This window comes from Leptodactylus fuscus, chromosome 1 (assembly GCF_031893055.1).
Source record: "Leptodactylus fuscus isolate aLepFus1 chromosome 1, aLepFus1.hap2, whole genome shotgun sequence".
Taxonomy (NCBI): Eukaryota; Metazoa; Chordata; class Amphibia; order Anura; family Leptodactylidae; genus Leptodactylus; species Leptodactylus fuscus.
In genome coordinates, this window is record NC_134265.1 from 228,451,149 (window position 1) to 228,477,753 (window position 26,605).

The following is a 26,605-nucleotide window of genomic DNA, read 5'->3' on the forward strand; positions in this document are numbered from 1 at the left end:
ATTTCAATGGGCATCGGGTGCGTTCTTTTGCACTCCGTGCCCGTCCTTCCCTGTCCGCAAGTGGAGATGTCCGACTTCTCAAGCGGACAGAAAAACCCTGCATACACTAGGAGCGGACACTACCTGTCGGACACCGACGGTAGTGTGAACGCTCCCTAATTCCACTTGGAGACTTGAACTTCAATAACTTTATAATATACTGCACTGCAGTTTTGTACAGATGCAGATTTATGAAATTCTGAAAGATTTCTGTATTGAATTGTATTATGCATTTTAGAGAAATAAAGATGGGCATCTTATTAGGTCCTGCCTCGGACATGATCTAATAGCTGTAATAAGATGGCATTCCTCTGGGACCATTGTTAGGTTAGGATCACAAAAGGAGTATCCTTGTTCAGTCTAGCCATTTTGATGCCTAGTCACAAATGACCATGGCATTTAAAAGGTTAAAATGATTGCGATCAAATGAAGTAGCTGCAGGGTTATATTACACAACCATTGCTCTTGCAGGTACACTGCAGCAGAAAGAGATAACTGCCCATGTCAAAAAAAAATTTCATTCATCACTGGTTATTAAGAGGTTATAGAAGAACAGGGGAAAATAACTTACCTTTTAGAAAAAGTCTGGATGAAATGGCAGAACTCACAAAACTCTTCAAGGCCCCACGTAGCAGCCGAGAGCAAAAAAACACTGTGAGAAAAACCACAGCAGAAACGCATCATGTGTTTTAGAAAAAGCCTTTTTACGCCACATGGGGCCCTGGCCAAAAAAAAAAGAAGCATTTAGGCTAAGGTCCAACACATCACGGTTCTTCCCATAGTGCTTTGCACATAAAGTTCACAGAGGTTTCCTGTGCAGACTTTCTGGTTCAATTATACCTGTAAGGAAACCGCCGGCATTTCCATAGGTATAATTGACATGCTGCGATTTCCAAAACTCCAATGGTTTTGGAAATCACAGCATTTCCGCTGTACTTGTTTTACTGCAAATTGGGTATTGGATTCACTAGAATCCCATCCACTTTGCTGTGACTGTAAAACGCCACTTATTTTTCAGCGCAGTTTACTCCATGAGCAAACAGTGGTGTTTATGCAACGTGGGGCCCTCCGCCTTAGGGTAAGTTCACACTGGGTTTTTTGGTCCAGAACTTGAGGTGGAGGCTGCCTCACGTTTCGGCCCAAAATATGGGTCACTGCGACTGGATGCCGGTGCAGTCGCCCACTCTGCTCCAGATTAGGTCCAAATAAATGGACCTAGTCAGGAGGGAGTGTCTTCAGGAGGATGTCACGAGGCAAATCCGCCTGAAAGAATGAGAACTGACCGGCTCCCATTGATTTCAATGGGAGCCTTCTTTTTGGTCAGGATTTTGAGGCGGATACAGCCACAAAATCCTGACCAAAATACCCCGTGTGAACATACCCTTACTCTTTATTTCTCCAAATAGAGGTGCTCCCAGGACATAGAAATCAAAACCTTTCTGCCTCCAATCCACACCAAAGGAAACCTTAACATATGGACTGATTCATTACTAAGGAACAGCATGCTTCAGGCAGTAGTCCAAGCATCACAGGCTTAGACTGAATTTCTTAGGCTAATTCAGATTTAATTTTTAACATAAGATCCATCTTTCTCCATAAAAGTCCATTATAATTCTAAAATTTCATAAAAGACTCTTTTGAACAGCTATGGCCAGTTGGGGTTCAGAACAAAAAGAACCACATTAATGGCAGGTGTAAGTTATATGTACTTGGCCAGTTTTTCTGAAATAATCATGGTAAGGCAAGCACATGCCATTTTTGGATATGAGGCTAAGGCCCCACGGGCCGTAATCGCAGCTCTAAAGCGCTGCGGAAAGAACCGTAGCGTGAAGAATAGAAATTTTCCTCTGTGGACTTTCTGTTACAATTATATCTATGGGAAAGCTGCTGGTGCTTCCGTAGATATAATTGACATGCTGCGATTTGCAAAGCCGCAACGGCTTTGCAAATCGCCGTGTGTCCGCACTGTGATTTCTTCCTCAAAGTGGGTATGGGATTCGCATGAATCCCATCCCCTTTGCTTGCACTGTAAAACGCCGCGTTTGTATTCTGTCCAGGGGAGTTTGCATGGGGACCCCCGAACGGAATAACAAACGCAATTGCAGGCGCTGTGCAGTAAAAGCACATGGATCCCCATAGACTATAATGGGGTCCGTGTGCTTGCCACCAGATCTCTGCACAGAACATGCAGACAGGAAAGTAGTTCACTATCTACTTTCCTGTCTGCATGATTCGTGCGGGCAGCGCGCAGCAAGCACATGTACCCCATTATAGTCTATAGAGTCTGTGTGCTTTTAATGCACAGCGCCTGCAATTGCGTTTGGTATTCCGTTTGAGGGTCCCCATGTGGACTCCCCCGGACGGAATACCAACGCAGATGTGAACGAGGGGTAAGATGCTCCTCCATGTGACATTCAAGAGCTTGAACTATTGTAATTGAGTATCCTGTACCTTATCCTGATTTATGCTGCCTTATTTATGCTGTTGAGCACTAGAAAAATGGAAATACAGTCTGTCTGATGGAGAATATGATGATAGATGCAAATGGATACCAAGTGCCAGGCAAAAGGCAAAAATTATTTGAATGACCCAAAGGAAATAAAATAGTCTAGCTCTAAAAACTGCAGATCTCTGGTCCTAAACCAGGAAAAATGACCTGGTCCTGAACTAGTTAAAAAAGTAACTGTAGGATCACTGTTCCATGTTATTTGGTGATGTCCAGCCTCTTATTGGTCTTCTGTATTTGCTTTGATCAGTATGTCGTATGTCATATGTCGTTGCAATGTCGCTCTATCCCCTGCGGTGGGAATTCTTTTGCTGAGATTGCCTGTGGTACTATGTCCCCACAAACGTATTGTATGTAAAATTCTAACGATGGCTAAACTGCTGATCTTTCAGAGATGGAAGTCGACTTTGGTCCCGCCTATTTCGGCTCTGATTGAGACGATTAATACTACCTACTTATATGAGAAGATATTTTCATTAGGTAGACTCTCCTACACTTCCTTCTTAGGGGTCGTTCACACTACCGTCGGTGTCCGACATGTAGTGTCCGCTCCTAGTGTCCGCTCAAAATCTGTCACGGACACTAGGAGCGGACACTAGATGTGTCCGTGACACCTGTCATTCACTTGAATGGGCATCGGGTGCGTTCTTTTTCACTCTGTGCCCGTCCTTCCCTGCACGCAGGGTTTTTCTGTCCGCTTGAGAAGTCGGACATCTTCTCTTGCGGACAGGGAAGGACGGGCACGGAGTGAAAAAGAACGCACCCAATGCCCATTCAAGTGAATGACAGGTGTCACGGACACATCTAGTGTCCGCTCCTAGTGTCCGTGATAGATTTTGAGCGGACACTAGGAGCGGACACTACATGTCGGACACCGACGGTAGTGTGAACGCTCCCTTACGCACTTGGGAAATTTGGTTGTTGTCCAAATATTATCCTTCACTTTACCACATCCTTATCACACAGATTGCTTTCCTTTATGGATATTGCCCACCTACTTTAGTTATGTTCTACAGTGCCTCTTGTTCCTTTTGATATTGTTTTGATTTTGTTCGCATTTGACGTGTCATATTTTATGCATTCTTCCCTTATTACCTTATTTCATGCACATGACTCGTGTAGGATGTTGTTTTATGTTATATGAAAAATTCTTTAATAAAAACTATTGAAACAAAAAAAAAAAGTAACTGTGTTTTGTGGAAAGATAGCAGTCACCTTGATGGAAATCTAAAGTACCTATTACAGTCCATTCTCACGGAGGAAAATGGCGGTTTATTTAGTGCTGAATTTTCCACGCTGAATAAAAAGCCTCCCATTGATTTCAATGGGTTCCGCTAGCTTATTTTTCCACTAGCAGAATTTTCATCTTCCTTATCCTCCATTCCACTAGTGATTGTTTTACTAAGCATTGATAAGCTGTAAATTTTCTTTCTTTGGAGACTTCTACAGGGTTTATCTCTCAGCAGACCAGAGCCAAGATATTCTCCGCCGTGTTGTCAGTTGTGATACCGTATGTTGCAGAGATCCTCTCGTGTTCAGTGCCTCATGACAGAGATTGGATCTGTGCCATACATTAGTGCTCTGGCTCCTGCACCAAAAACATTACATACTACACAAAATCATTGTAAACCGCAAATGTGTGCCCTACATGTAATGCCTTTAATACATGGCGTATAAAGCAGGTGCAGTTCATGAATATGAGATATATTGGTTTCATAGGATGGATATTGCTAGTAGAAAAGACACAAGTTTTTCTTTGTCTTTGTGTGGCTTTTATAATGTGACAACGTGATTTAAGCTCATCGCCACTGACCAGCAGAGAAAATGTTCTCTTCTCATTGAACTGGTCCTTCACGGAGGAGTAATAAAATGCTCCTTGTAATTTGCTAAGGCCAACCTCTGTAAAACTCTGCAGATGGGCCTAAAAGGAGCACCTGTTACATTGTTGATACAACAACGGCCTGCGGAGGGGCTTAATGGCGGGACTGTCTGCCTTTGTTTTCTTCAGCTCCTCTTTGTGATTTGTCATTCTTCAGTGTCTCAAGTTTACTTGTGCTTTGTTTGAAAGAACAAGCTTCAATTCTCCTTCCCAGAAAAGATAAGTCACCCAAACACAGTAAAGCTGTCCAAGTTAACACAGCAAAGAGCCTTTGGGAAAAATCTCCTTTAACATCTTAATAATGAGTGAAACCGCAGGAGTGTTTTATTCTACTTCACTCCTCTATCTTACGGATGTCTATTTGGAAGAGTTCTCTTAGGGTATTACCTTTCACTTTGTTGAACATATATGCACTCTCTGATTTGTATGTATCATTTAGGCCTGTATCGGATGGTAACAGTAAAATATTACAAGAGTTTTCTGGCTTGGACAGCTTCTTTTCTTATGAAAAGGAGTCTAACATCACCCAAATTGCTTCTTAGTCAACTATACAGTGGTAGGTACAGTTAGTGGCACAGTGGGCATACTGTACGGTATTGTAGGATGAACTTTAATCCATATGCAATGAGCTGTGTGGAGGACCCTGAAGGGGTCACATCTGCCAGAGCACCCATTTTCAGTAGGTGCTGGGAGGTGACCACAGGTAAAAACAGGCTCTCGATGCAACCACTCCTTGCGTAAAATGAACATCTCATTTGGATATGGATAATAAATCAACGGGGTTATCCTGTTTCTAATATTTATGGCCTACCCTTTGGATTGGTAATCAATATTAGGTCTGTGAGAGCCTGACAGCCAAGGCCCACGCAGAGCTGCTGTTCGTGGACGTTTCGGCTCCCAGTAATGTTTACATGCCGGGAGCTGTTGTGCTCATGCACCGTACAGAATGTTGGTGCGGCTTTAGGTACTTGCAGTTCTTTCCCTTCTACTGTACATAGTGCAAATGGCCCAGCTTTTCTAGATTCCTGAAAGGCAAATATAGCAAGCCTTGGCATAATTTGGGAGCAAGCAAGGGGATTTATTTAGCTATATTTAGTATTCACTAGTCCCTATTATTGCATTACATAGTATATCCTGGCAAACTATGGTCTGATTACAGCGAAAGTAGGTAGATTTATGTAAGTAAATATTGTATTCAGTATTCCTTATTACAGATGCACATGCTATGTTACCCAGCTTTCCCAGAAGTCTGAAAGGTAGATCTGCTAAGCTCTGGTTAAAGGAGATTCATTTTATATTATATTTTTTCATTTATTATTATAGAAATACCTGGTATGCTACCCATCTTTCCAGGGACCCTAAAAAGCATGGTTTGCCACGCTATTTGGTACATATGCATATAGTGTAAGGGTAATAGGGTGAACTGGCATTCAAATTACTTATCCATTTAGCAGCTTCTGTTTTGTACTGTCAGTTATTTGGGGGATTACTTCCAACAAAATGGCCACACTCACTATTTAGACAAAAAATGTGAAGCCTAAATCTCACCCACTCCTCCTACACTTCCAATTAGTGTCCTCAGCGGTCGCTGGAGAGGGACGAATTGTACTTGACGTCACTGGTCCTTCTTCAGTGGCCTCAGCAGTCACATGGGATGCAGGGCTTCTGGGGACTAAGATACACAACTGAATGGGTTACAGTAGCAGAAACTGGAATACCAGGGACAGGGGCAGTTTGTGCAATTCCTGGACAACCTCTTTCAGAATAATGTTCCATAATGTACACAATATAATTTCCCATAATGGCTCATTCACAGATATAATGTTCCATAGTGGCCCTCACAAGGATAATGTCCCATAGTGTACAACATACAGTATAATTTCTCATAGCAGTCCTCCACATAGCATTATGTCTCATAATGGCCCTTCAACAGACTGTGTATAGGGCTGGGGTAGAGTGGAGGGCTTGGGAGACCAGAGTGGGGGCAGAGTGCACATTCAGTTGCATGTCTAAGTGTTTCAACCTGGAGAATTGATAGTTGATGAGGTGTTGATGCAGGTTGGCAGGATTTCAGCTCCATTCTATGCCAGCTCCAATGGAGGTTCAAGACCCAGGGTGGCCAACACTCTTGTGCTGAGTAAAAGGGTGCTGGCCCATGAGAAAATAAGGCGGGTGGATGGGGTATGAAGAAAGCTTGAATGTAATGGGAAACACAGAGGAAGAGCAGATAGTGGGGTGAGTTGGTACCTCTGTTGTGGCGCGGTGCTGGTCTGGCCCCTTGAAGGACACGTTGGCCGCCGCGCTGGCCGGTGAGGAGGGTGGAGGTGAAGACCAGTGAACAGTGGCTCCACTATTGGTGATGAGCGACAATGTTGGCAAGGAGAGGTGTTACGTATATAATGCTGGCCGGAGTTGCAGTGGCTGGAGGCAGGACATGCAGAAGGGGAGCCAGCTGAAATGGATACTTGCAACTTGGCAGCGCTTCAATGACAAGAAATGGCCATGATACACTCAGGTGCCATTTTGGATTCAGGAGATGGGAAAGCGGCCAGCTGTGGAGAGCACAGGAACTTGGCGATTTTCTTCTTAACCAGTTGTAAGGTAGCCCCAAGCCTGCCGGTGCATCTGCCCATCATTACCTGGTACATAAGGTGGTTTGATCTGCTGTGTAGGCATCCTGTTATATCTCAGTCAGTGGCAGCTCAGGAGATGTGCAATTTCACGCTGCCATAGTCAGGACAAGCCCCCCTCAAAGATGTTTTAAAATGCCATTGCAAAGTTTGCAACTGTATGGAGATTGTGCAGCCGCATGGCTAGGGGGGAGCAAGCTGCCAGTGATAGCCAGACTTCTAATAGGGAATGAAGGGGTGGTGTATTACCCGTAGGACAGATCGGGTAGCTGCCATGATACTTCCTCCTCACTATTACAGTTACTGTCATATGACTGTGTGCATGAGCCTTAGAATGGAATAGACAAACAACAAAATGAAGGTCCAGTGTGCCAGCACATAAACAAGCCTCCCTGTACAGGTATGCTAAGGACATGATCTCATAGCACTGATGCAACCAATTGAAAAGAATAATAGGACATGTTTTATTGCTGGCCATTAATCCTGTAGAATAATAAGAGCTTCTACTCCTGGAATGGTACACAGTAGTACTCTGTTATCCTGTTAATTAACCAGTTACAACACAAGCTTTTCATTATTCCCTTGCTGTCTCTGGTGCCAGTGTTTACGTGATGCCACACAATGTAACAAGGCATATTGCTGTGTATGGAATGTTCATTGTTTTTGGCAGAGGGGCTTTCCCTAATAAAAAATCTACTTGTTACAAGGATAGCAGGCAGTCCATTGATGATCAGACTATATATACCTTTCACAAAAAGGCATCCGTTCATTTCTGACAACCAGCGGCTGTCTACATCCAATAGGCAGCTCTGTCCTCAGATATATATATATTTGCCAAAAAGGTATATGTTCATTTCTGACAAACAGTGGCTGTCCATATCCAATAGGCAGCTCTGTCCTCAGATATATACATACCCAGTGGCATAACTAGGAATGGCGGGGCCCCGTGGCAAACGTTTGACATGGGCTCCCCCCTTCCTGACTGACACTAAAGACCTCAACCGACCGACCTCCGCCACATTCCTGCATGCTCTATTATGCCCCATAGTGGCCCCTGCATACACCATTATGCCCCATAATGAACACCCATGAACAATTATTATACTCTGGGGTCTTTTCAGACCCCAGAGTATAATAATTGGAGACCCTGAAAGTAACCGCTTTTTAATGCGTATAGGTTTCTGTTTGGGGGGGTCCCAAGCAGACTTCACGAATGGAAACCTGAACGCAGATGTGAACCGGGCCTAAACATCACATTATAAAATACAATTCTAGTATGTATAATGGTAGACATGTATAGAAGCAAATACAGATAGATAGATAGATGATAGATAGATAGATAGATAGATAGATAGATAGGAGATAGAGATAGATAGATAGATAGATAGATAGATAGAGATAAATAGATAGATAGACAGATAGACAATGATATGCTGTATATACTTACACATATACACATCTATTCACACACATACATTCATATACAACATATACACACACCTATCTACACACATACAGGACTCACACAGTATATAAGGCACATAATGTAAACACATATACACATCTATACATATTTTATCCAAAAATATACTTACATGTGGCTGTGCAGCTCTGTCTAGCAGTGAAGAGAGCAGATACATCGCACAAGATGTCTCCCTTCACACTCCGATACTGAGGAGGGGGAGGGGCGGAACAGGAAGCTGCTGTGTGCGGAAGCTTTTACAAGAAGCATCTGCAGCCCTGCATCTACTGCCGATCTTCTACTTATGGTAGGGAAGTTATGGGGCCCTTGAGGGTGTGGGGATATTAAGGAGCCTATTAAGGAAAAAAAAAACGACAGGGGTAGTGGCTGTCGCCGGGCCCCTAATGTCCCGGGCCCTGTGGCAGCTGCTACCACTGCTACCACGGTAGTTACGCCACTGTATATACCTTTGCCAAAAAGGTATACATTCATTTCTGACAACCAGTGGCTGTCCATATCCAATAGGCAGCTCTGTCCTAAGACTATATACTGTATACCTTTCACAGAAAGACATCCGTTCATTTCTGAAAACCAGAGGCTGTCTACATCCAATAGGGAGCTCTGTCGTCAAACTATATTCACCTTTTTTTAAAAAAAAACATATATCTATGTTTTTTTCTAAAAAAACAGAGAGGCTGTTCCCATCAAAAAGGGGAACTCTCGAGTCACTCAACTAAATAAAAACTGCTTTATCACTTGAAAGTTACTATTTTATTTTAAAAAAAAACATGCCCCCCAAAGCTAGGAAAGTAAAAGGACCCAACAGTCGTTCTCTGGCCAGTGCTCAACCACCTGCCATGAAAGGGAAAAAACAGGCGTCAGCATTGCGTGTGTGTGGCGAATCCGGTATTCTGAATGCTGATAAGCCAGTCTACAGACAACTAATTACTTCATATATTGAAGCATCTTCTTCTGGAAAGACTTCCTCCTCATATTCCACTGAATGAAGCTTTGGGTCATCTGCTGTGTTCAATGGGGATCCAGTTCAACCCCTTCTAAATTAACCTGTCCAACAAATTTGGCAGAAACTGAGGGATCTGCTGCATTATTTGATCATTCAATGTCCAAGTTCACACACATACTGCTGTCATCTGACGATGATGAAACACAAATTCCAGATGCGGCTGCCTTCACCATCATCCAGGCCAGTCCATGTGTTAGTGTGGAAGATTGTTCAGAAGAGCCAGTGGATGATGACTATGTTGACAAAACTTGGTCTCCATGTGACGAGGATCAGGGAACTAGTTCTGATGATGAGTGTCACGGAGCAAAGGTATACGTCCTTCCTCCGGAGGATATCTTGAATCAACAGGGACGCAAGAGGTTGGGAGACAACAGCAATTTATTGTAATCCACAAAGTTAGTAGCCGGCGGCAGTCACATCAACCGTAATAACAATAAGTCCACAGAAGTCACAACTCAATGATAGCTTTGGTTCCTTGGTCCTGTAACTAAATCCTGGCTCTCTGCAGAGCTGTGCACAGGCCGGCTAACACATACTAACTGCTAGCTACATCCTATATACTAAGACTGTTACATCCTATATCTGTGGGTGGGAAGGGCTGAGTCACAGATCCTTCCCCCCTCACCTATGCCAAAGAGAGCAGACTCCCTGTCTCCTGTGGACAATGCACCATCCAACATCTTCTTGGGGACACCGAGCAGATTATCTCCACCCATTGTCCTCACTAGTTAGAGGTATTTGCATACAATGTGCTAACACACTAGACCCTAGTCAGCCAACTACACATTGATGTATACAACAGGTTAGAGAATACATTCCATATGAAATATATATTACACATGGCCTATAGTATAGACTCTAAACACCCCGCGACAACCCCTCCCCCTCTCAAAACATGTGCATGACACAATTGGCCTACACAGGTAAATTGGGGAATGCACATCAGTCTCTATAGCTCATATGTCCTCCTGCCGGGATAACCCATCTGCGTTCTGGTGTTGGTTCCCTCGGCGGTACTGAATGGTAAAGTTGTAGGGTTGAAGGGCTGGCATCTGGCAGAAAATCCGGTGGATCCATGTTGGCTTCTCCCTGAGCTTGGCTTCGGGTCACTGCTCCCACAAAGTGGCACTGTAGATTTCCAACATCGTTGCCTAACAGAACATCGACCGGCAGCCCGCTCATCACACCAATTGTGCATCGTTTTGGTCCATAACCATAGTCAAGTTCCACGGTAGCTTTAGGAATACGTCTCCGAGTACCCCCTGCCAACTCGATAGAAAGGCCAGGGCCCTCCTCTAGGGCCTCAGGTCGAACCACTCGGGGGTCCGCTACCGTTAGGAAAGCTCCCGAGTCCCGGAATCCAACAACTGTTCGGCCATCCAGGAGGACCTCCTGCAAGTGCTTCGGCTGAGGGTTTGCGGGATGTGTGGCAGAGGGCTGAATCCCATAGACCCCTGGAGGTGGAACAGATGGGTCATTCATGGAGTCATCTGGAAATGGGGCCAAACTTTCTGTCCTAGGGGTGGTTCCCAGGTAGTGAATAGGCCGGGATGCCACGGTGGCCCGTGCCCCCATGTTAGCAGGGCAACTAGCTTGCAAATGTCCAGGCCGCCCGCACCCAAAACATCTGCGCTCTAGCATTCTTCCAGTAGGTCGTTGTCTAGGGACAGGGTTGTTCATAGCTGGAGGCCGATGGGCTGGGGCAGGGGTAGAGGGGGAATTGTAATCCTGAGGCCGGGCACGAAAGGTGGGTGGCTGGCTGAAGGGTGTCTGGCGGACTGTGGTAGTTTTCCGCTCCTCTGCAAACAACCTCTTCCACTGCGGCTTGATGGTCAGGCCCTCATCTGCAAGGGAAGCAGCTTGCTCAACTGTGGCTGGGTTCCTTTCCAGCACCCACTCACGGATCTCAGCGGGGCACTGGGAAAAGAACTGTTCCTTAAGTATGACTTGGAGGATCTTATCGACTGTGACAGCCTCCTCTCCTTCTAGCCAGCGCTTGCATGCTTGCTTCAACTTGTGGGCAAACATGTGAAAGGAGCTTCCCCCATTGTAAGGCAAAGAGCGGAACTGAACTCGGTAGGTCTCTGGAGTGACTGCATAATACTTCTGCACCGCTCTTTTAATGGCCTCATAGTCCCGCTGATCACTAGGGTCCATGGCTCTGAGAGCTTCCGCAGCCCCATCTCGTAGGTGCCCCACCAGATACCGGACCCAATCCTTCTCTGGGACTTCCATCAGGCGGCACTGGTGTTCGAAGTCCTAAAAATATCCATCAACATCCCCAGCCGCTTCATCAAAGGTCTTGAAGTGTTTATGGGACACATATTGTGGTTCTCTCACTGTTGGGCTAGGGGTCGGCGTTTGATTATAATTCCCCTTAGTTATCTCAGCCATTCGCATTTCATGAGCCATTCTTTCCTTTTCATGCGTATTCTCTGTTCCTCCTTCTCCTTTTCCTGAGCCCTCTGTAACGCTCTACTCCTTTGCTCTGCAGTTGCTTCTAGCCCCAGCACTGCCAATTCCTCCTCATACAAAACAACCCATCTGCTCTTTTGGGTCTGTACCTGCCGCTCCCGTATCTCTACTGTCTCCTGGGGGCAGCCCACCTCATGGTCGCTTTGCAGGGTCATCTCCTCCAGTGCCTCGATCAGTTGCTCTTTCGTTCTTCCCTGGTAACTCAGGTTTAGTTCCCGGGCCCTTAATTGTAGACTTGCCATAGTCCAGTTCCTGTATTCTGAGGTTGTGGCTCCATTAATCGCTGGGCTGCTGTAGTCCATCTCGCTGTCCGCTGTTGATCCCACCGCTGCCAACCAGTTGTCACGGAGCAAAGGTATACGTCCTTCCTCCGGAGGATATCTTGAATCAACAGGGACGCAAGAGGTCGGGAGACAACAGCAATTTATTGTAATCCACAAAGTTAGTAGCCGGCGGCAGTCACATCAACCGTAATAACAATAAGTCCACAGAAGTCACAACTCAATGATAGCTTTGGTTCCTTGGTCCTGTAACTAAATCCTGGCTCTCTGCAGAGCTGTGCACAGGCCGGCTAACACATACTAACTGCTAGCTACATCCTATATACTAAGACTGTTACATCCTATATCTGTGGGTGGGAAGGGCTGAGTCACAGATCCTTCCCCCCTCACCTATGCCAAAGAGAGCAGACTCCCTGTATCCTGTGGACAATGCACCATCCAACATCTTCTTGGGGACACCGAGCAGATTATCTCCACCCATTGTCCTCACTAGTTAGAGGTATTTGCATACAATGTGCTAACACACTAGACCCTAATCAGCCAACTACACATTGATGTATACAACAGGTTAGAGAATACATTCCACATGAAATATATATTACACATGGCCTATAGTATAGACTCTAAACACCCCGCGACAATGAGGTTCAAGTTCGTTTGCTAGTGCCACCAAAACGTCCTCCAATTAATGCACAAATCCCAGTTATAACACAAACACCAGTAAACGCTTCTCCTGCTGGCACTCTGCGACCCAAAGCACTTAAAAGTGCTAATCCAAAAAAGAAAGGCTCCAAACAAACTATTTGGTTATATTTCACCAAAGATGAAAATGACCCAATGAGGGTGATATGCAAGACTTGCAAGCAGTCACTTAGCCGAGGAAAGGACACTAGGCACCTCAATACAAATGCTATGCCTAGGCATTTGAAATCTGTACACCCATCACTTTTTAAAAAATATATTCAACAAGAAAGTCAAGACAGGGATGTTCCTGTGAACGTTCATCCACCATGAACTTTGGTGAGTTCTTCCACCTACTTTTCCAATGCCAGTGCCACGTACACACCAACTTCATGTGCACCAGGCAACAATGCTGGACAACAGTCAAGCAATTGGCTTAAAACAATTACAAGAACCACTGGCCAAAGAGCCACGTCTGAATTTCGCATGCCAATTGCTCCAACATGTTCCTCTCTTTCTTGCTCTAATATTCAGCCCACCCTCTAGCAAGTAATGGAAAGGAAAAAAACATATCCAGCCACACATGAGCGTGCTAAGCTGCTTAACTCTAGCATTTCAAAACTACTGGCTTTGGAAATGGTCCCTTTCCGTTTTGTGGAATCAAAGGCTTTTCGCTCCCTAGTGGCCCATGCTGTGCCCCAATATGTTGTACCCAGCCGCGATTACTTTTCACGAAAGGCGGTCCCTGACTTGCAGGAGCATGTCAAGCAACATACCAAGCGTGCCCTAAAGCAATCTGTTAGTGGATGTGTGCATTTGACAACGGACACGTGGACTAGCCAGCATGGGCAGGGCCACTACCTATCTCTGACTGCACATTGGGTCAACATGTTTGACCCTTGTCAAAATGTTGACGGCAGTTTGTCATCTGTTCTTTCAACACGAAGGAGGGTCGTTCAGAAGTCATTGGGGGTTCCAAATTTCCCTTCAACAAATTCTGAAACTTCATTTTCTGAGAGTTCCCGGGGACAGAATGAGTTCCACATCAGAACCTTCACCAAATCATGGGGCTGGAAATGCACCTCATTTGTATTGACGTGCTAGCGGGCAAAGGCAGCAAGCAGTACTCAAATTAATTAGTTTGAGAGAACTGAGTCACACTACCAAAAACATCAAAGATGTGATAATTGCTGAAACTGAGTTATGGTTTGGTCCGCTAGACCTCAAAATAGGCAACGTGGTCTGCGACAATAGTAGAAATTTGGTGGCAGCCCTGAATTTGTTCCCATTGACGCATATATCTTGCCTTGCTCATGTGTTCGATTTGGTTGTGCAAGTGTTCTTGAAACACTATCCCGATCTTGCACCCTTGGTTGACAAAGTATGAACATTGTGTGCCCATATACAAAGGTAGCTTCAGCTCTCTTGGCTCACTTTCAGCGCAAACACCAATTCCCCATTCACAGGCTCATATGTGATGTCCCCACCAGGTGGAATTCGACATTGCATATGTTGCAGAGGTTTGTGGAACAGAAGCTAGCAGTACTTGATCTTTAGATGATGAGAGGGGCCTGACGTACAAATGTTGCCCTGGAAAACCTCCATCTTATGGCTGTGGAGTGGGCACAGCTGCATGACGTCTGTTTGGTTCTTCAGTGTCTGGAATACTGCACATTGAAGGACAGCCTCATAACTTTGAGGGATCAGGTATGTGCAACAGAGGAGGAAGAGGATATTTTCTTTGAAAACAGTCAGGACTTGGAAGACCACCATGGCCACCATGACTCCAGGGCTGGGCGGATGAGGCACTGGTTGGAGACTGGGTCACAGACTCGAATAGCCTCTGTGGGTACTTATTCAGAGGAGGAGGAGGAGGATGAGGATGATTTGGATCAGGAAATAGATGTCACTGAGGAGGAGTCATTCCAGCAGTCCCAGTCAACACGCATTGTGTGTGGATGAGGGGATGCAAAAGAGACTATAGTCAGCTTAGTTGAGTTGGACAGTCATGAATCGCCACCAGGTGCATTGGCACACATGTGTAATTTCATGCTAAATTGTCTTCTGGAAGATAAACGTGTGAAAAACATGCTTGCAGATCCTGAATACTGGGTGGCAACCCTACTTGATCCTCGCTTAAGGGATAAAGTTCCGGGTTTCATTTCCATCACACCACAGGCTTATAGGGATATCGATATATACCATAAAAAAAACTGTTGGACGACTTAATGGACACATTTCCTACAGAAAGCAGTGAGTCAAGATCATCTCCAACTCCTGCACAACTTTCACAACGCCATGGTGGTCCCAGAGACAGAAGCACGGCCTGTTGCAAGGGAAGTGTGGGCATAATGGCTAATGCTTGGCTGTCTTTGTTGAGGCCTACTACACCAACATTAAATGTAGAGGTATAGAGGTATCAGACCGGAGACAGCATTTTTTGTTGCAGGTGCAAGACTATATGAAAACGCACATAGACATCTTACCACAAGAGTCTTTCCTGCTGGACTACTGGGTGTCAAAGAAGGAAATGTGGCCTGTACTTGCCCAGTATGCCCTGGGGTTACATTCCTGTCCAGCAGCTAGTGTCTTCTCAGAACGACTGTTCAGCAATGCTGGTGGTGTTGTCACAGAGCTTCGGACAAGACTCTCTGCTGACAATGTCAATTCAACTGTAGATTGAAGTATCTGCCAGCAAGTATAGGATGGGTAATCCACCATGATCACCATATGACCCTGACAATATAGATCAGGGGTAGGGAACCTTTGGCTCTCCAGCTGCTGTGAAACTACAACTCCCAGCATGCTCCATTCACTTCCATGGGAGTTCCCAGAACAGCAGAGCAAGTATGCATGCTGGGAGTTGTAGTTTTGCAACAGCTGGAGAGCCGTACATTCCCTACCCCTGATATAGATGTTTGGAGGAGGATTCCCATATTGCCCTGATCTCAACATCATCAAATTTGTATAGCATTACATGAATACACAGAAGGATTTGAGCAAGCCTACATCTACAAAAGATCTGTGGTCATTTCCCCCAAAATGTTCGGAACAATCTCTCTGCTAAATTCCTTCAAAAAACTCAAAAAACTGTGCAATGTACCTGGAAGAATTGATGTTGCTTTGACGGCAAATGGTGGTTACACCAAATATTGGTATAACATATATATATATATATATATATATATATATATATATATATGCGTTAATAAGCTTACTTTGCAGCTTTTTTTTCTACACCTGACTAATTTTTTTTGCATGTAACCATATGTCCAAGGTTGCCATTGTGAAATCATTACAATGAAAATATTAGATGGCCACTGCAGAACACAGCATGAACAGTCCCAGATATACAATAATAGAAGAAATGTGATACAGTGAATGCTGCTTTTCCTTGTATTAGCTATGCATGTCACAGTTTCCAAACGTGCTATATGGTTTTGAAAAAAATGGAATTCTCCTCTCAAAAGACATATTGCCAAGATGGAAGATATGACCATCTAACTGTACACCTGTATATTTCCCCTCTCAACTTTGCAGTACTTTGAGCAGAATTTAGTTACCTTTTATACTTACCTTAAAAAGCTGAAAGATTGTGACCTGATTGCAATCTGCACTTTGTATATAAGTATGCCAATTTTCCAGTCTAGAATAGTGACGCAATGCTTTCTATCCTACCTCCATATACAAAATATTGGATTGGCATAGGTAGGTTGGAAAAGGCATAATATATTATTATAGACAGCAGAATCTGGAAGAATATTTGTGGCATTAGAGTCTGCAATAATGTGGCATAGTTACAAAAGACTAGAATAGTGTCTGGAGAATTTCAGCCAGGTATAATGTGGGTGTTCTGAGCGCTGATGTCTTGGTGCTGAATGTTACTTCAATATGTTTAACATCAAACAATGTATTTTTAGTGTGGTTTTGACTATGTTAGTAGCAAAATATTTTGCTCAGTCATCATTCTTTGGAATATTCACAGCAGTTAAAGTCGAGTGAATTCTTGTGTGTTTAATAGGCATAAAAAAAACTACATGATAACCTTTATGGCGTGAAGGGTAAGATGGAGACAAGTGGCGGGCCAATGACTAGGCATTAGATACAGGAGTACCTGCCATACTGTGGCTGCTGGACCAGCATTTAAATCATAGATGCCAAATTTCTAAATAAGGGCTCGTTCACATCTGCGCCTGGTCTCTGCAGGTTTCCATTTCCTGCACAAAACAGAGGCAGGAGACGGAAATCTGCAGGACTCTTTCAAACCCATTCATTTGAATGGGTTTGAAAGATGTCCGATGGTGAGCGTTTTATGCTCTCCGTCGCAAAACCGTTTTTTTTTAAACCAGACACAGAGTTGGACATGCAGTACTCTGTGTCCGATTAAAAAAAAAAAAACGATTTCACGGCGGAGAGCATAAAACGCTCACCACCGCTCACGGCCGGACCGATCTGACAGGTTTCCGTCTTCTGCATGCAGAAGACAGAAACCACAGAACGGAGTGCCGAACGCTAGTGTGAACCTAGTGTCAATAGCACTGTTCCATAATCGAAGAAGAAGTCCAGTGAAATCTGTTATTATTCCTGTACCCTCATCTGTTTGTCTATCACACGGTGCACTATTATTATGTATCGTTCACTCATATCCAGTTCACCTTTTTGCCTGTTCCTCATAAGACACCATCTTAAGCTATAAATATAACTTTCTATATGCCTACTATGAATCCCATGCTACCTCAGCACAACATCACGGAGAATAACGGTATGTTCACACAGAGTTTTTTGCAGGCAGATTTTGACGCGGAATCTGCCTCAAAATCCATCTGCAAAAATGGCTTCCATTGACTTCAATTGACTTCAATGGGAGCCACTCGTTTTTTTTCCACTAGCTAGTAGTGGAAAAAAGAAGCAACATGACCTATCTTGCCGTGGATTCCGCAGCTGAGTCAGCCATGGCGTCCGCGGTTCGAGACATGCTCCTGTTTAGGCCCATTCATTCATCGGCATCCCATTGCGGCTAGCCAGGCAGAATGCTCACAAGGTGGAAAAGGTTTTCGCAACCTTTTCCTCCATGTGAACATACCCTAAAAGGCATGTCATTTTCAGGGGTTGCCATGAGATTTTATGACCAAATGACCATGACTACGAGTTTCTGCAGTGTAGAACCATTTTCACATGTTGGAAGTAGGTCCTGGAAACATCAAGTTAGTAGCAGAAGATACATTGAAATGTTCAAAAAAAGCAACACATTTTGTATGTTTGAAATGCATTGCCATTTCTTAAGCCAATAAAATGGAAGATTTCAATACATCCCAACTTCATGTCTCTGAAAACCTATACCCATATTCAAAACATGAAACTGGTGGATACCTGTACAAGATTGGTGCATAGATGTGGTATATGCATATATCCATCTCTTTTATTTTAGTACAAGCTTAGGCTTGGTTCACATCTTTGTTCGGGGATTTTGTTCCTCCGTCCACATGAAAATGTGAAGAGAAAAGCACTGCAAGCAGCACTTTTCTCTCTGCATTTTTCATGCGGAAACCAAGCGGAAATCACACAAACCCCATTATATTCTATGGTTCAACGAGTTTCCTAAGGTAACTGCTTTTTTTGTGGGGATTAGGTTTCCATTCCCAAGCAGACCCCCCAAACAGAAACCCATGCGCAAATATGAATCAAGCCTTACTATATTATATTGTGTCCTTTGTCTGTTTTGTGTCCTTTGCTCATATCCTATAGTGATCAACTGATTTCTGAATCAGTTCGAATATGAATGGTGTTACTTATAAGGAGATAGCCCCTTTAAGGGATTTAAAGGACCATTTAAAAACTTTATTTTGATCTGTAAAAAACCCATGTCTGTCATGGATCTATAAAAAATGGAAGCTCTAACACTAGCAAAAAGAAATCCTAAAATTGGATCTACAAAATGTTAGGGTATTTTAGGAAAATATTACACATACCAAATAATGATTTCTTAAACTCTCACTGCTTTTTCTCTATGTAGTTTTATTTTGAAATAGATCAAATAAAATAAATTTCTGATGATACTATGAATGAATATCACAACATCAAATTGTCTGTATTTCAGAGTGTATCAGTTGACATGTCCTAATAATTAGTTCCTTTGTGAATAACATGAATCAGGGATGATGTCATTTACTACATACCATATTGTATACATTTACAAAATGCCATGTTAATATACGGTTTTGACTTATTTTCTAAATATAATTGTTGTATTTTATCTTTTAGTCTATCATCTTTATCCGAGATAAAAATTCACATGGACAGGAATTGTCGGGATATATTGATTATTCCCATCGGTTAAAGACAGAAGACTTTGATGTGTACTTTAGTGGCAAGAAAAAGCTCCTTCCCCGACCCACTGACTTAAGGTAGTTATTGTAATATGGATTATTGGCATTGATTTTGTGATATACTGAAGAGTGGAAGGGGAAATTAAAGAGAACTTTTCACCACCTCCAACAAGTCCAGTTCTTTACATTACATAATAGGTACTGCACCTCTGATTCTGGAACAGTTGGAGATTTTCTCTAGCCCTCACCGTTCCTGAGTAATCTATGCTGTTATTTTTTATTTCTGATATGCTACTTAAACTCTGTACTGTCAGGAGGGCAGTATTGGGCTAGAGTAGAGTAGACATAGGAAAGAAGATAAATACTTGATTGGTGGGAGTCTGACTACTGTAACCTCCAATAATACAGAGAATGGGAGATCCTTCCTCCCTCTGAGTATTCACCCTGACCTTAGCAAGCTGCAATGCATTGTTTGTAAATTTCTATTGTAGCCAGCATTATCTCTTTCAGTAAATTGAAAAGGGATACATAGCTGCTATTATTTCTGTAGGAAAGCTTCCTATGCTTGATATTGCTATGTGGGCCTCTCATTGTGTGTAAGGTACATGTCACCATCAACAAATGGACCAGCAATTATGGACAGGCACAGTCCTTGGCTATCATGGCCCATCGGGTCAATGTTTTAAGCGGCAGTGTGCACAGTCCAAAAACACAACATGGCACCACCATGTAAGTGCAGACCCAGTTCCATCACCGGTTGGCTCTCAATTAATTCCTCTAGTTCTTCCACAATGCACCATTTCCTGCCCCTAACTTCAGGGTAAACTTCCACTCCCCCTCCCTCATTGCTGTTGAGTCACACATGCTGGAGTGTTTGTTTGATCTTACAAGAACCATTTACAATCATGCAGTGAGGGATAAAAAAAAATGTAAACTTCTACCTCTTGGTCAGTTTCACTGCCCTAAGGTGCATGAGGAACTGGAGGAGAATGAAGAACTGTGTCTTGGTCATGTGATGAAGGATCTGGGACTCTAAGACTGGGGGAAGAGAAGGAAGACGTTCTTTTGGGTGCAGAGGGAATCCTTGATATTCCACAGCTGGGGAAGGCTGACCCGTTTTATTTTTTTTCTTGAAATTCTGTAAATTTTTACTCCTCTAATGCTATTTTGCTGTGGCATTTGCTCCTATAAAGGAATGATGGATAGGACAGTCCAGGTTCTCTTCTTGCTCCCAAGTGCTGTACTCATGATCAGAAAACTCTTTACATCTTTAAAGATATATCCACATCCAGAATTAAGTTGCTGTTGTATCTGATCTCATACATGGATCATTTTGGTATTAAATTCTGTAGTTGCCCCGCTACATTGTGTGCATGATAACTAAATAAACAAAAAAAAAAACCCATCATTGCTTCTTTTAATACCAATGTCATGTTGGTACGCCATTCTGCTCCCATAAAGGGATAATATTTTGCAGCTTCTTTCAATTTTTCAATCAGGTTAATTTCCACAAATTTTTTTCAATATATCAAGTTTGTTACACTTACAAGTCCCCAAAATGAGCAAATTTTTGTGTAAATACATAGTTACATTTGATGAGGTTGGATTAAGACAGGTCCATCAAGTCCAACCAGCGCTGCACCTCTAATGAGGCAAGGTGAGGCGCTTGCCTCAGGCGACGCAAGGGAGGGGGGCGGCAGCCCGGGCGATTATTTTAATTTATTTATTTTTTTACTTTTTTTTTCTTTGAACCTGCGCTGGTTCAGACGTCTACGTATCAGCGTAGGCGGTGTCATCACGCCGCCTATGCTGATACGTAGACGTCTGACGTCTGCCGAGAGAAGAGGATCGCGGAGGCAGCGGGAGCAGCAGCAGCGCGATCAGTAAGTACAATAAAAAAAAAAATTTTTATAATAGGCCACTACCTGCTGGAGTATCTCCAGCAGGTAGCGGCCTATACACCTACCTTCCCGGACCTGATCACTGACGCCTCCGCTTCCCCTTATACTATAGGCCGTGGAGGCCGGCAGTGAATAGGCTGGGCCAGGCCATGATCCCACTGCCACTATTATTATATTCGGAGGTCTTTTCAGACCTCCGAGTATAATAATCGGAGCCCCAGGGGAGGTGAGGGAACATAATAAACAATGTTACTTACCTCTCCGTGATCCGATGTTAATCCTAGCTGGCTTCGGAGGCCCGAGGCCTGCTAGGATTAAAGAGGACCTTTCATGGATTTGGGGCACATGCAGTGTTATATACTGCTGGAAAGCTGACAGTGCGCTGAATTCAGTGCACTGTCGGCTTTCCTGATCTGTGCCCCGGGTGAAGAGCTATCGGTGCCGGTACTGTAGCTCTTCACAGTCAGGAACGTCCTTCTTCCCAGCAGCGCCTATAGCGCTGTACTGTGTGAGCGGGGAGGAACGCCCCCCTCCCCTCCTGATAATACTCGCCTATGGGTGAGCACTGTAAGCAGAGGGAGGGGGCATAAGATAAGGGAGATAAGATCATCCCCAGGTCGGGATTCATTGGCTTTGTTCATTTCCCCTCCCTCCTCTGCTTGAACTTTTGCAGGAACACACAGGCAAAGCTAAAGTTCCAGACGACACCGCTCTCCCTGTCTCTGGCTGCTCAGGATTGAGGCTTTCACTTGCAGGGATTAGTTTGAGGTCTCGGTCATGGCGCCAGGGTGCTACTGCCTATCTGTGGAGGAGAAGGAGTCCCAAAGGACTGATGCTGACATTTAGCGACAGCTCCGCAGGGACAAGAGGGATGCTGGGATGGAGCTCAAGCTGCATGCTGCTCGCCTAAGCTATTTCATACATTGCCAGCTTCTTGTCAGGCATTGTATAGAATGCCTAGGCAATGTGTGAAATGATGAATCATTTCATACATTGCCTGCTAGTTTTAGGCATTCTATAGAATGCTTGATTTCATACTTTGCCTGTAACATATGTATTGCATATGAGTCTTGAATAGGAGTTTTGAACCCCAGGGGGTCTGATCACTAATGCAATGTATCACAATGCAAATACATTGCAAAATATTGGCATAAAACAGCTTGTCATACAAATCATAGCCAGACAATCAGCCTTCAGTAGGCTGCGTACACTGATTGTGGGCATTAGCACTGGGTCTCTGCTATATAATACAGCAGAGACCTAGCATCTATGACGGCCATTCAGCTCCTGAGCGGCTATTATAGTTAAATACCCGACATCCGACATCCTGTTATGGCGGATGTCGGGAAGGCAGGGCTTAACAAGTAAGCACTGTTTACTATTATTGAGTTGTGAAAACAAAAGCATGTTTTCTCCCAGTCACCTTTCTATAGACATATACAATTCTATGAATACACAATTCTCATTTTGTGTAACAACCTTTTATGTGGTAAAGTATCAAAACACTTTGAAAAGTCCAGATACACCACATTCACCGTATTACCAATGTCACTGTTAGTATTGTATTTGTTTTGTACGTTTTGTGTACAGTTTGTAGACCCTGAAATGTGCAGCAAAACGGAATTAATGGTGCTATATAAGTAATAATAAAAATAGTCTAAAAATGACCTCTTCATAGAAGCTAATTTTTAGAGCATTATAAAAGTAAAAAAGTGTAAAAGAAAGTGACAGCGCTGGGCATGGTGAAACTAGCAGTTTGTGTCCACTGCTTACCATCACAGTCATTTCAGCTGTGTTTGCCTTGGAGAGCACTAGATCGAGTCCTAGGAACTATCACAGTACACTGTGTTTTAAGCTTATTTGTGATGAACTCATTTGACCTAAAGCAAATCTTTAGACTGAACAATTCAAACCCAAAATGGAATGAATCTTCAGAGGTTTGCCAGTCTCCAGCTCTAACCATTGCATATCAGGAACAGCTCAAAAGAACTAGCCATTTTGCAAATGCATTTTTCAAAGTTGATCAGATCCTTTTGATTGCTTATGTCCTCTCCTTCTTTGAACTGCAAGAACTGCTTTCTTGCTGCCTAATATATCTCATGACTTGAGAGGTACCATTGTCATATCAATGTTATTCACTTCAATGTTATGGCTGATCAGCACGTGTCTAAGTTAGGGTATGCTCAATCAGAGTTTTTTACAAGCGGATTTTGACACGGAAATGTCTCCCATTCATTTCAATGGGAGTCACTTGCTTTTTTTTCCACTAGCAATTTTTTTCAGCTAGTGGAAAAAAGAAGCAGCATGCCCTATCTTCACGCAGATTCTGCAGCCGACTCGGCCACGGCATTCGTGGCTCAAGACACCCCATTCATCCCGGCCTAATCAGGAGTGGGATGCTGCAACGGAATGCCGATTCCCTGCATTGACATCCCATTGTGGCTAGCCGCGCAGAAAAGTCACATGGCGGAAAAGGTTTCCACCATGTGAACCTATCCTTGCAGCTGCTCTTCATAATTCCTGTTTTTATATTAGATATCATCATACTGTATTTATTTGAAAAATATCACTTTACCAATAGTCATACTTTATTGTTGTTTATGAATATTTTACTTGTTAGGGTCAGCCGTTACTTATTCTACAAATTTATATTTCTGTGAATATATGTAACCGTAACCATCACAGATGTTATGTCTTTGCAATGTTAACTTACTCAGATGATTCCATATTACAGCAAATGAAATCCTTTGTAGTTATTGAAACCCTTACTTATTTGCATTGCCAAGATATGCAGTGACCAGAGGCTTTAGCCAAAGTTAAGGTGGTCTTTAATTGTGGTTGCGGTTTTAAAGGATTTAAATACAGTATTGGCTGCGCTCACTGAACCTCAGCTATGCAACCCGCAGTATTTTCAGCTATCTTGAGCTGTTTTATTATGGACAAGAGATTTTAACTAGATTTAGATCACATTCCAGATGTATTATTTAAAAGAAAAAAAAATTATAATAAGGTATCAGTACTAGAGACTAAAGCACATGTGTAGTACAGCTTGCTGTATACACAGATATGCCATCTTAAACCTTGAATAGCAAGTACAATATGATGTAAGGAAGTACACAATAATCATTCTCCAATTAGTACTTCAGGGGAAGAGTAACCAAACAGATTAAGGGAGCCTTCACACAATGTAACGCTGCGCTCATTCTGATTGTAAAAAGACATTCAGAATGAGCGCGTAAAAAGCAGCTCCGATTGACTTGAATGGGTGCCGGCATACGTGCACTTCCCATTGAAATCAATGGGAGGCTTTTTTACCTATTGCTTTCAATGTGATACATTGGGAGGTAATACATTGAAAGCATAGGGAAAAAAGCCTCCCATTGATTTCAATGGGGAGTGCACGTATGCCGACTCCCATTCAAGTCAATGGGAGCTGCTTTTTACGCGCTCATTCTGAACGTCTTTTTACGATCAGAATGAGCACCACGTTACATCGTGTGAAGGCTCCCTAAGGCTGAGGTCCCACGTTGCAGAAACGCAGAGTTTTTTGTTGCAGATTATTTTGAGCTAAAGTCAGGAGTGGATTGAAAAGGAATGGAAAATATAAAGAAAGCTCTTAGATGTTTCCCTTTTGTTAAATCCACTCTTGACTTTGGCTGAAAAAAAAGCAGCAAAATCTGCAACAAAAAAATGCTGCGTTTCTGCAACGTGTGTCTGTAGCCTAAATATTAGCATTACAGGTTAATAGTCCCATGACTTATATATGTTACATTTTCTATTAGTATTACTAGACCCAGTCCTCTTAGCCCTTGCACTGTCATGCATAGCGGATTCACACTGGGATCACAATGCCTGCTCTTCATGCCAGATTTACATTTCACACTTTCTCACCAATCTTCTCCTCTGTTGGCTACTATAAAGTTGCATATACGTATATGCATATATGTAAGGACCTGGCAATCTCATCAAATTGGACATCTGTCTTATGTGTAGTCCTAGGTTTTCAAGAGAGATAAGCAACCATCAGAGTTGGTATCTGACAGCAGCTTACCGTACTTCCCTTTCCTCACTGAGTACACATGCACACTTGGCTGAACAGCATTTTAACTGTCTTTTACCTGCAGCTATTGATATTGTATGGCCATCTATACTTATGTGTTATATAAATCAGGAGGCAATAATGTACAGAAGATGTACAAATCAATCCATGTATCTTGAGAAGCAGAAAAGGTGCTGGGAAACTCACCAATCCTCAAACAATGCAGCTAATGCATATAGGGATTCTCAAGGCCTGGTTGGGAACAGTTTTGTGCAGACAAAAGATGAAATGGCTTCATACGCCACAATGTCCCTACTTGTGTCCTCTATAGTGCCTCAGAAACCTACCATGCACTACTGATGTCCCCATACAGTGAATGGGCTACTAAGTTACAAAGCAACTGCTGCATGGCTACCTGATGTTATACAGCCCCCCCCCCCCCCTTCAGCGCTATGTTTCTTGTAAAGCAATTTTGGCATATGTTTCGACCCATCTCTGTTGGTAATAAGCACTTAGCAATGGTATGGTTCCAACAGAGCCACTATTGCATATTTTGGTTCACACAACCTAAGTATATGTATATGGGTTTGCTTCTGGTACTGTACAGTTGGGATATTATCAGAGTAAAGTCATCTGAAAAAATTCACTTAGGGTATATAGGTTAGCAGGGGTGTAACTACCAGGGTAGCAGCTGCCACAGGGCCGAGACATTAGGGGCCCAGCGACAGCCGCTACCACTGAATTTTTTTTTTTTTTACTAGGCTGTTATCGGCTGGAGTTACTCCAACCGGTAACGGGCCCTATTTACTTACTGATCCTGGCAGGGGCTAGGATCTGTAAATGACGCTGCGGGCCCCACAAACACTATTGTTATACTCGGGGGTCTTTTCAAAGCCCTGGGTATAATGACTAGAGGACCAGGAGATGTAAGGGGACATAAAAAACACTGCTACTTACCTCTCTGGGCTCTAGACAGGCTTCAGGCCTACTTGTGTGACGTTCCTGACATCACATGACTGGGGCCTGCGTCCCTGGACATGTGGCGACCCAGACGTCATTGAAGATGGTCGATACCACTGAGGAGTGCAGCGGAGCCAGGGATAGGTAAGTATCAGTGGTCTTATTTTGGTATCCCCCAGAGTATAATAATTGTTCATGGGTGTCCACAATGGGACATAATACTGTGTGCAGGGGCCACTATGGGGTATAATACTGTGTGCAGGGGCCACTATGGGGTATAATACTGTGTGCAGGGGCCACTATGGGGGATAATAGTGCGCACATTATGCGGACGGGGGGGGGGGGATGAAGGTCAGTCGGGGTTTTCAGCATCAGTGGGGGGGCCCCATGTCAAAAGTTTGC

At 43.6% G+C, this 26,605-nt stretch overlaps 1 protein-coding gene across 1 annotated transcript in view; it reads left to right on the plus strand.

Annotated features, from left to right (window-relative positions):
• Positions 1-26,605, plus strand: part of CFAP299 (cilia and flagella associated protein 299) — a 359,874-nt gene that overhangs the window by 261,616 nt on the left and 71,653 nt on the right. The window contains exon 4 of the mRNA XM_075284109.1: positions 19,239-19,381. Within this exon, the coding sequence (XP_075140210.1) occupies positions 19,239-19,381 (143 nt within the window). The remainder of the gene's footprint in view (positions 1-19,238; positions 19,382-26,605) is intronic.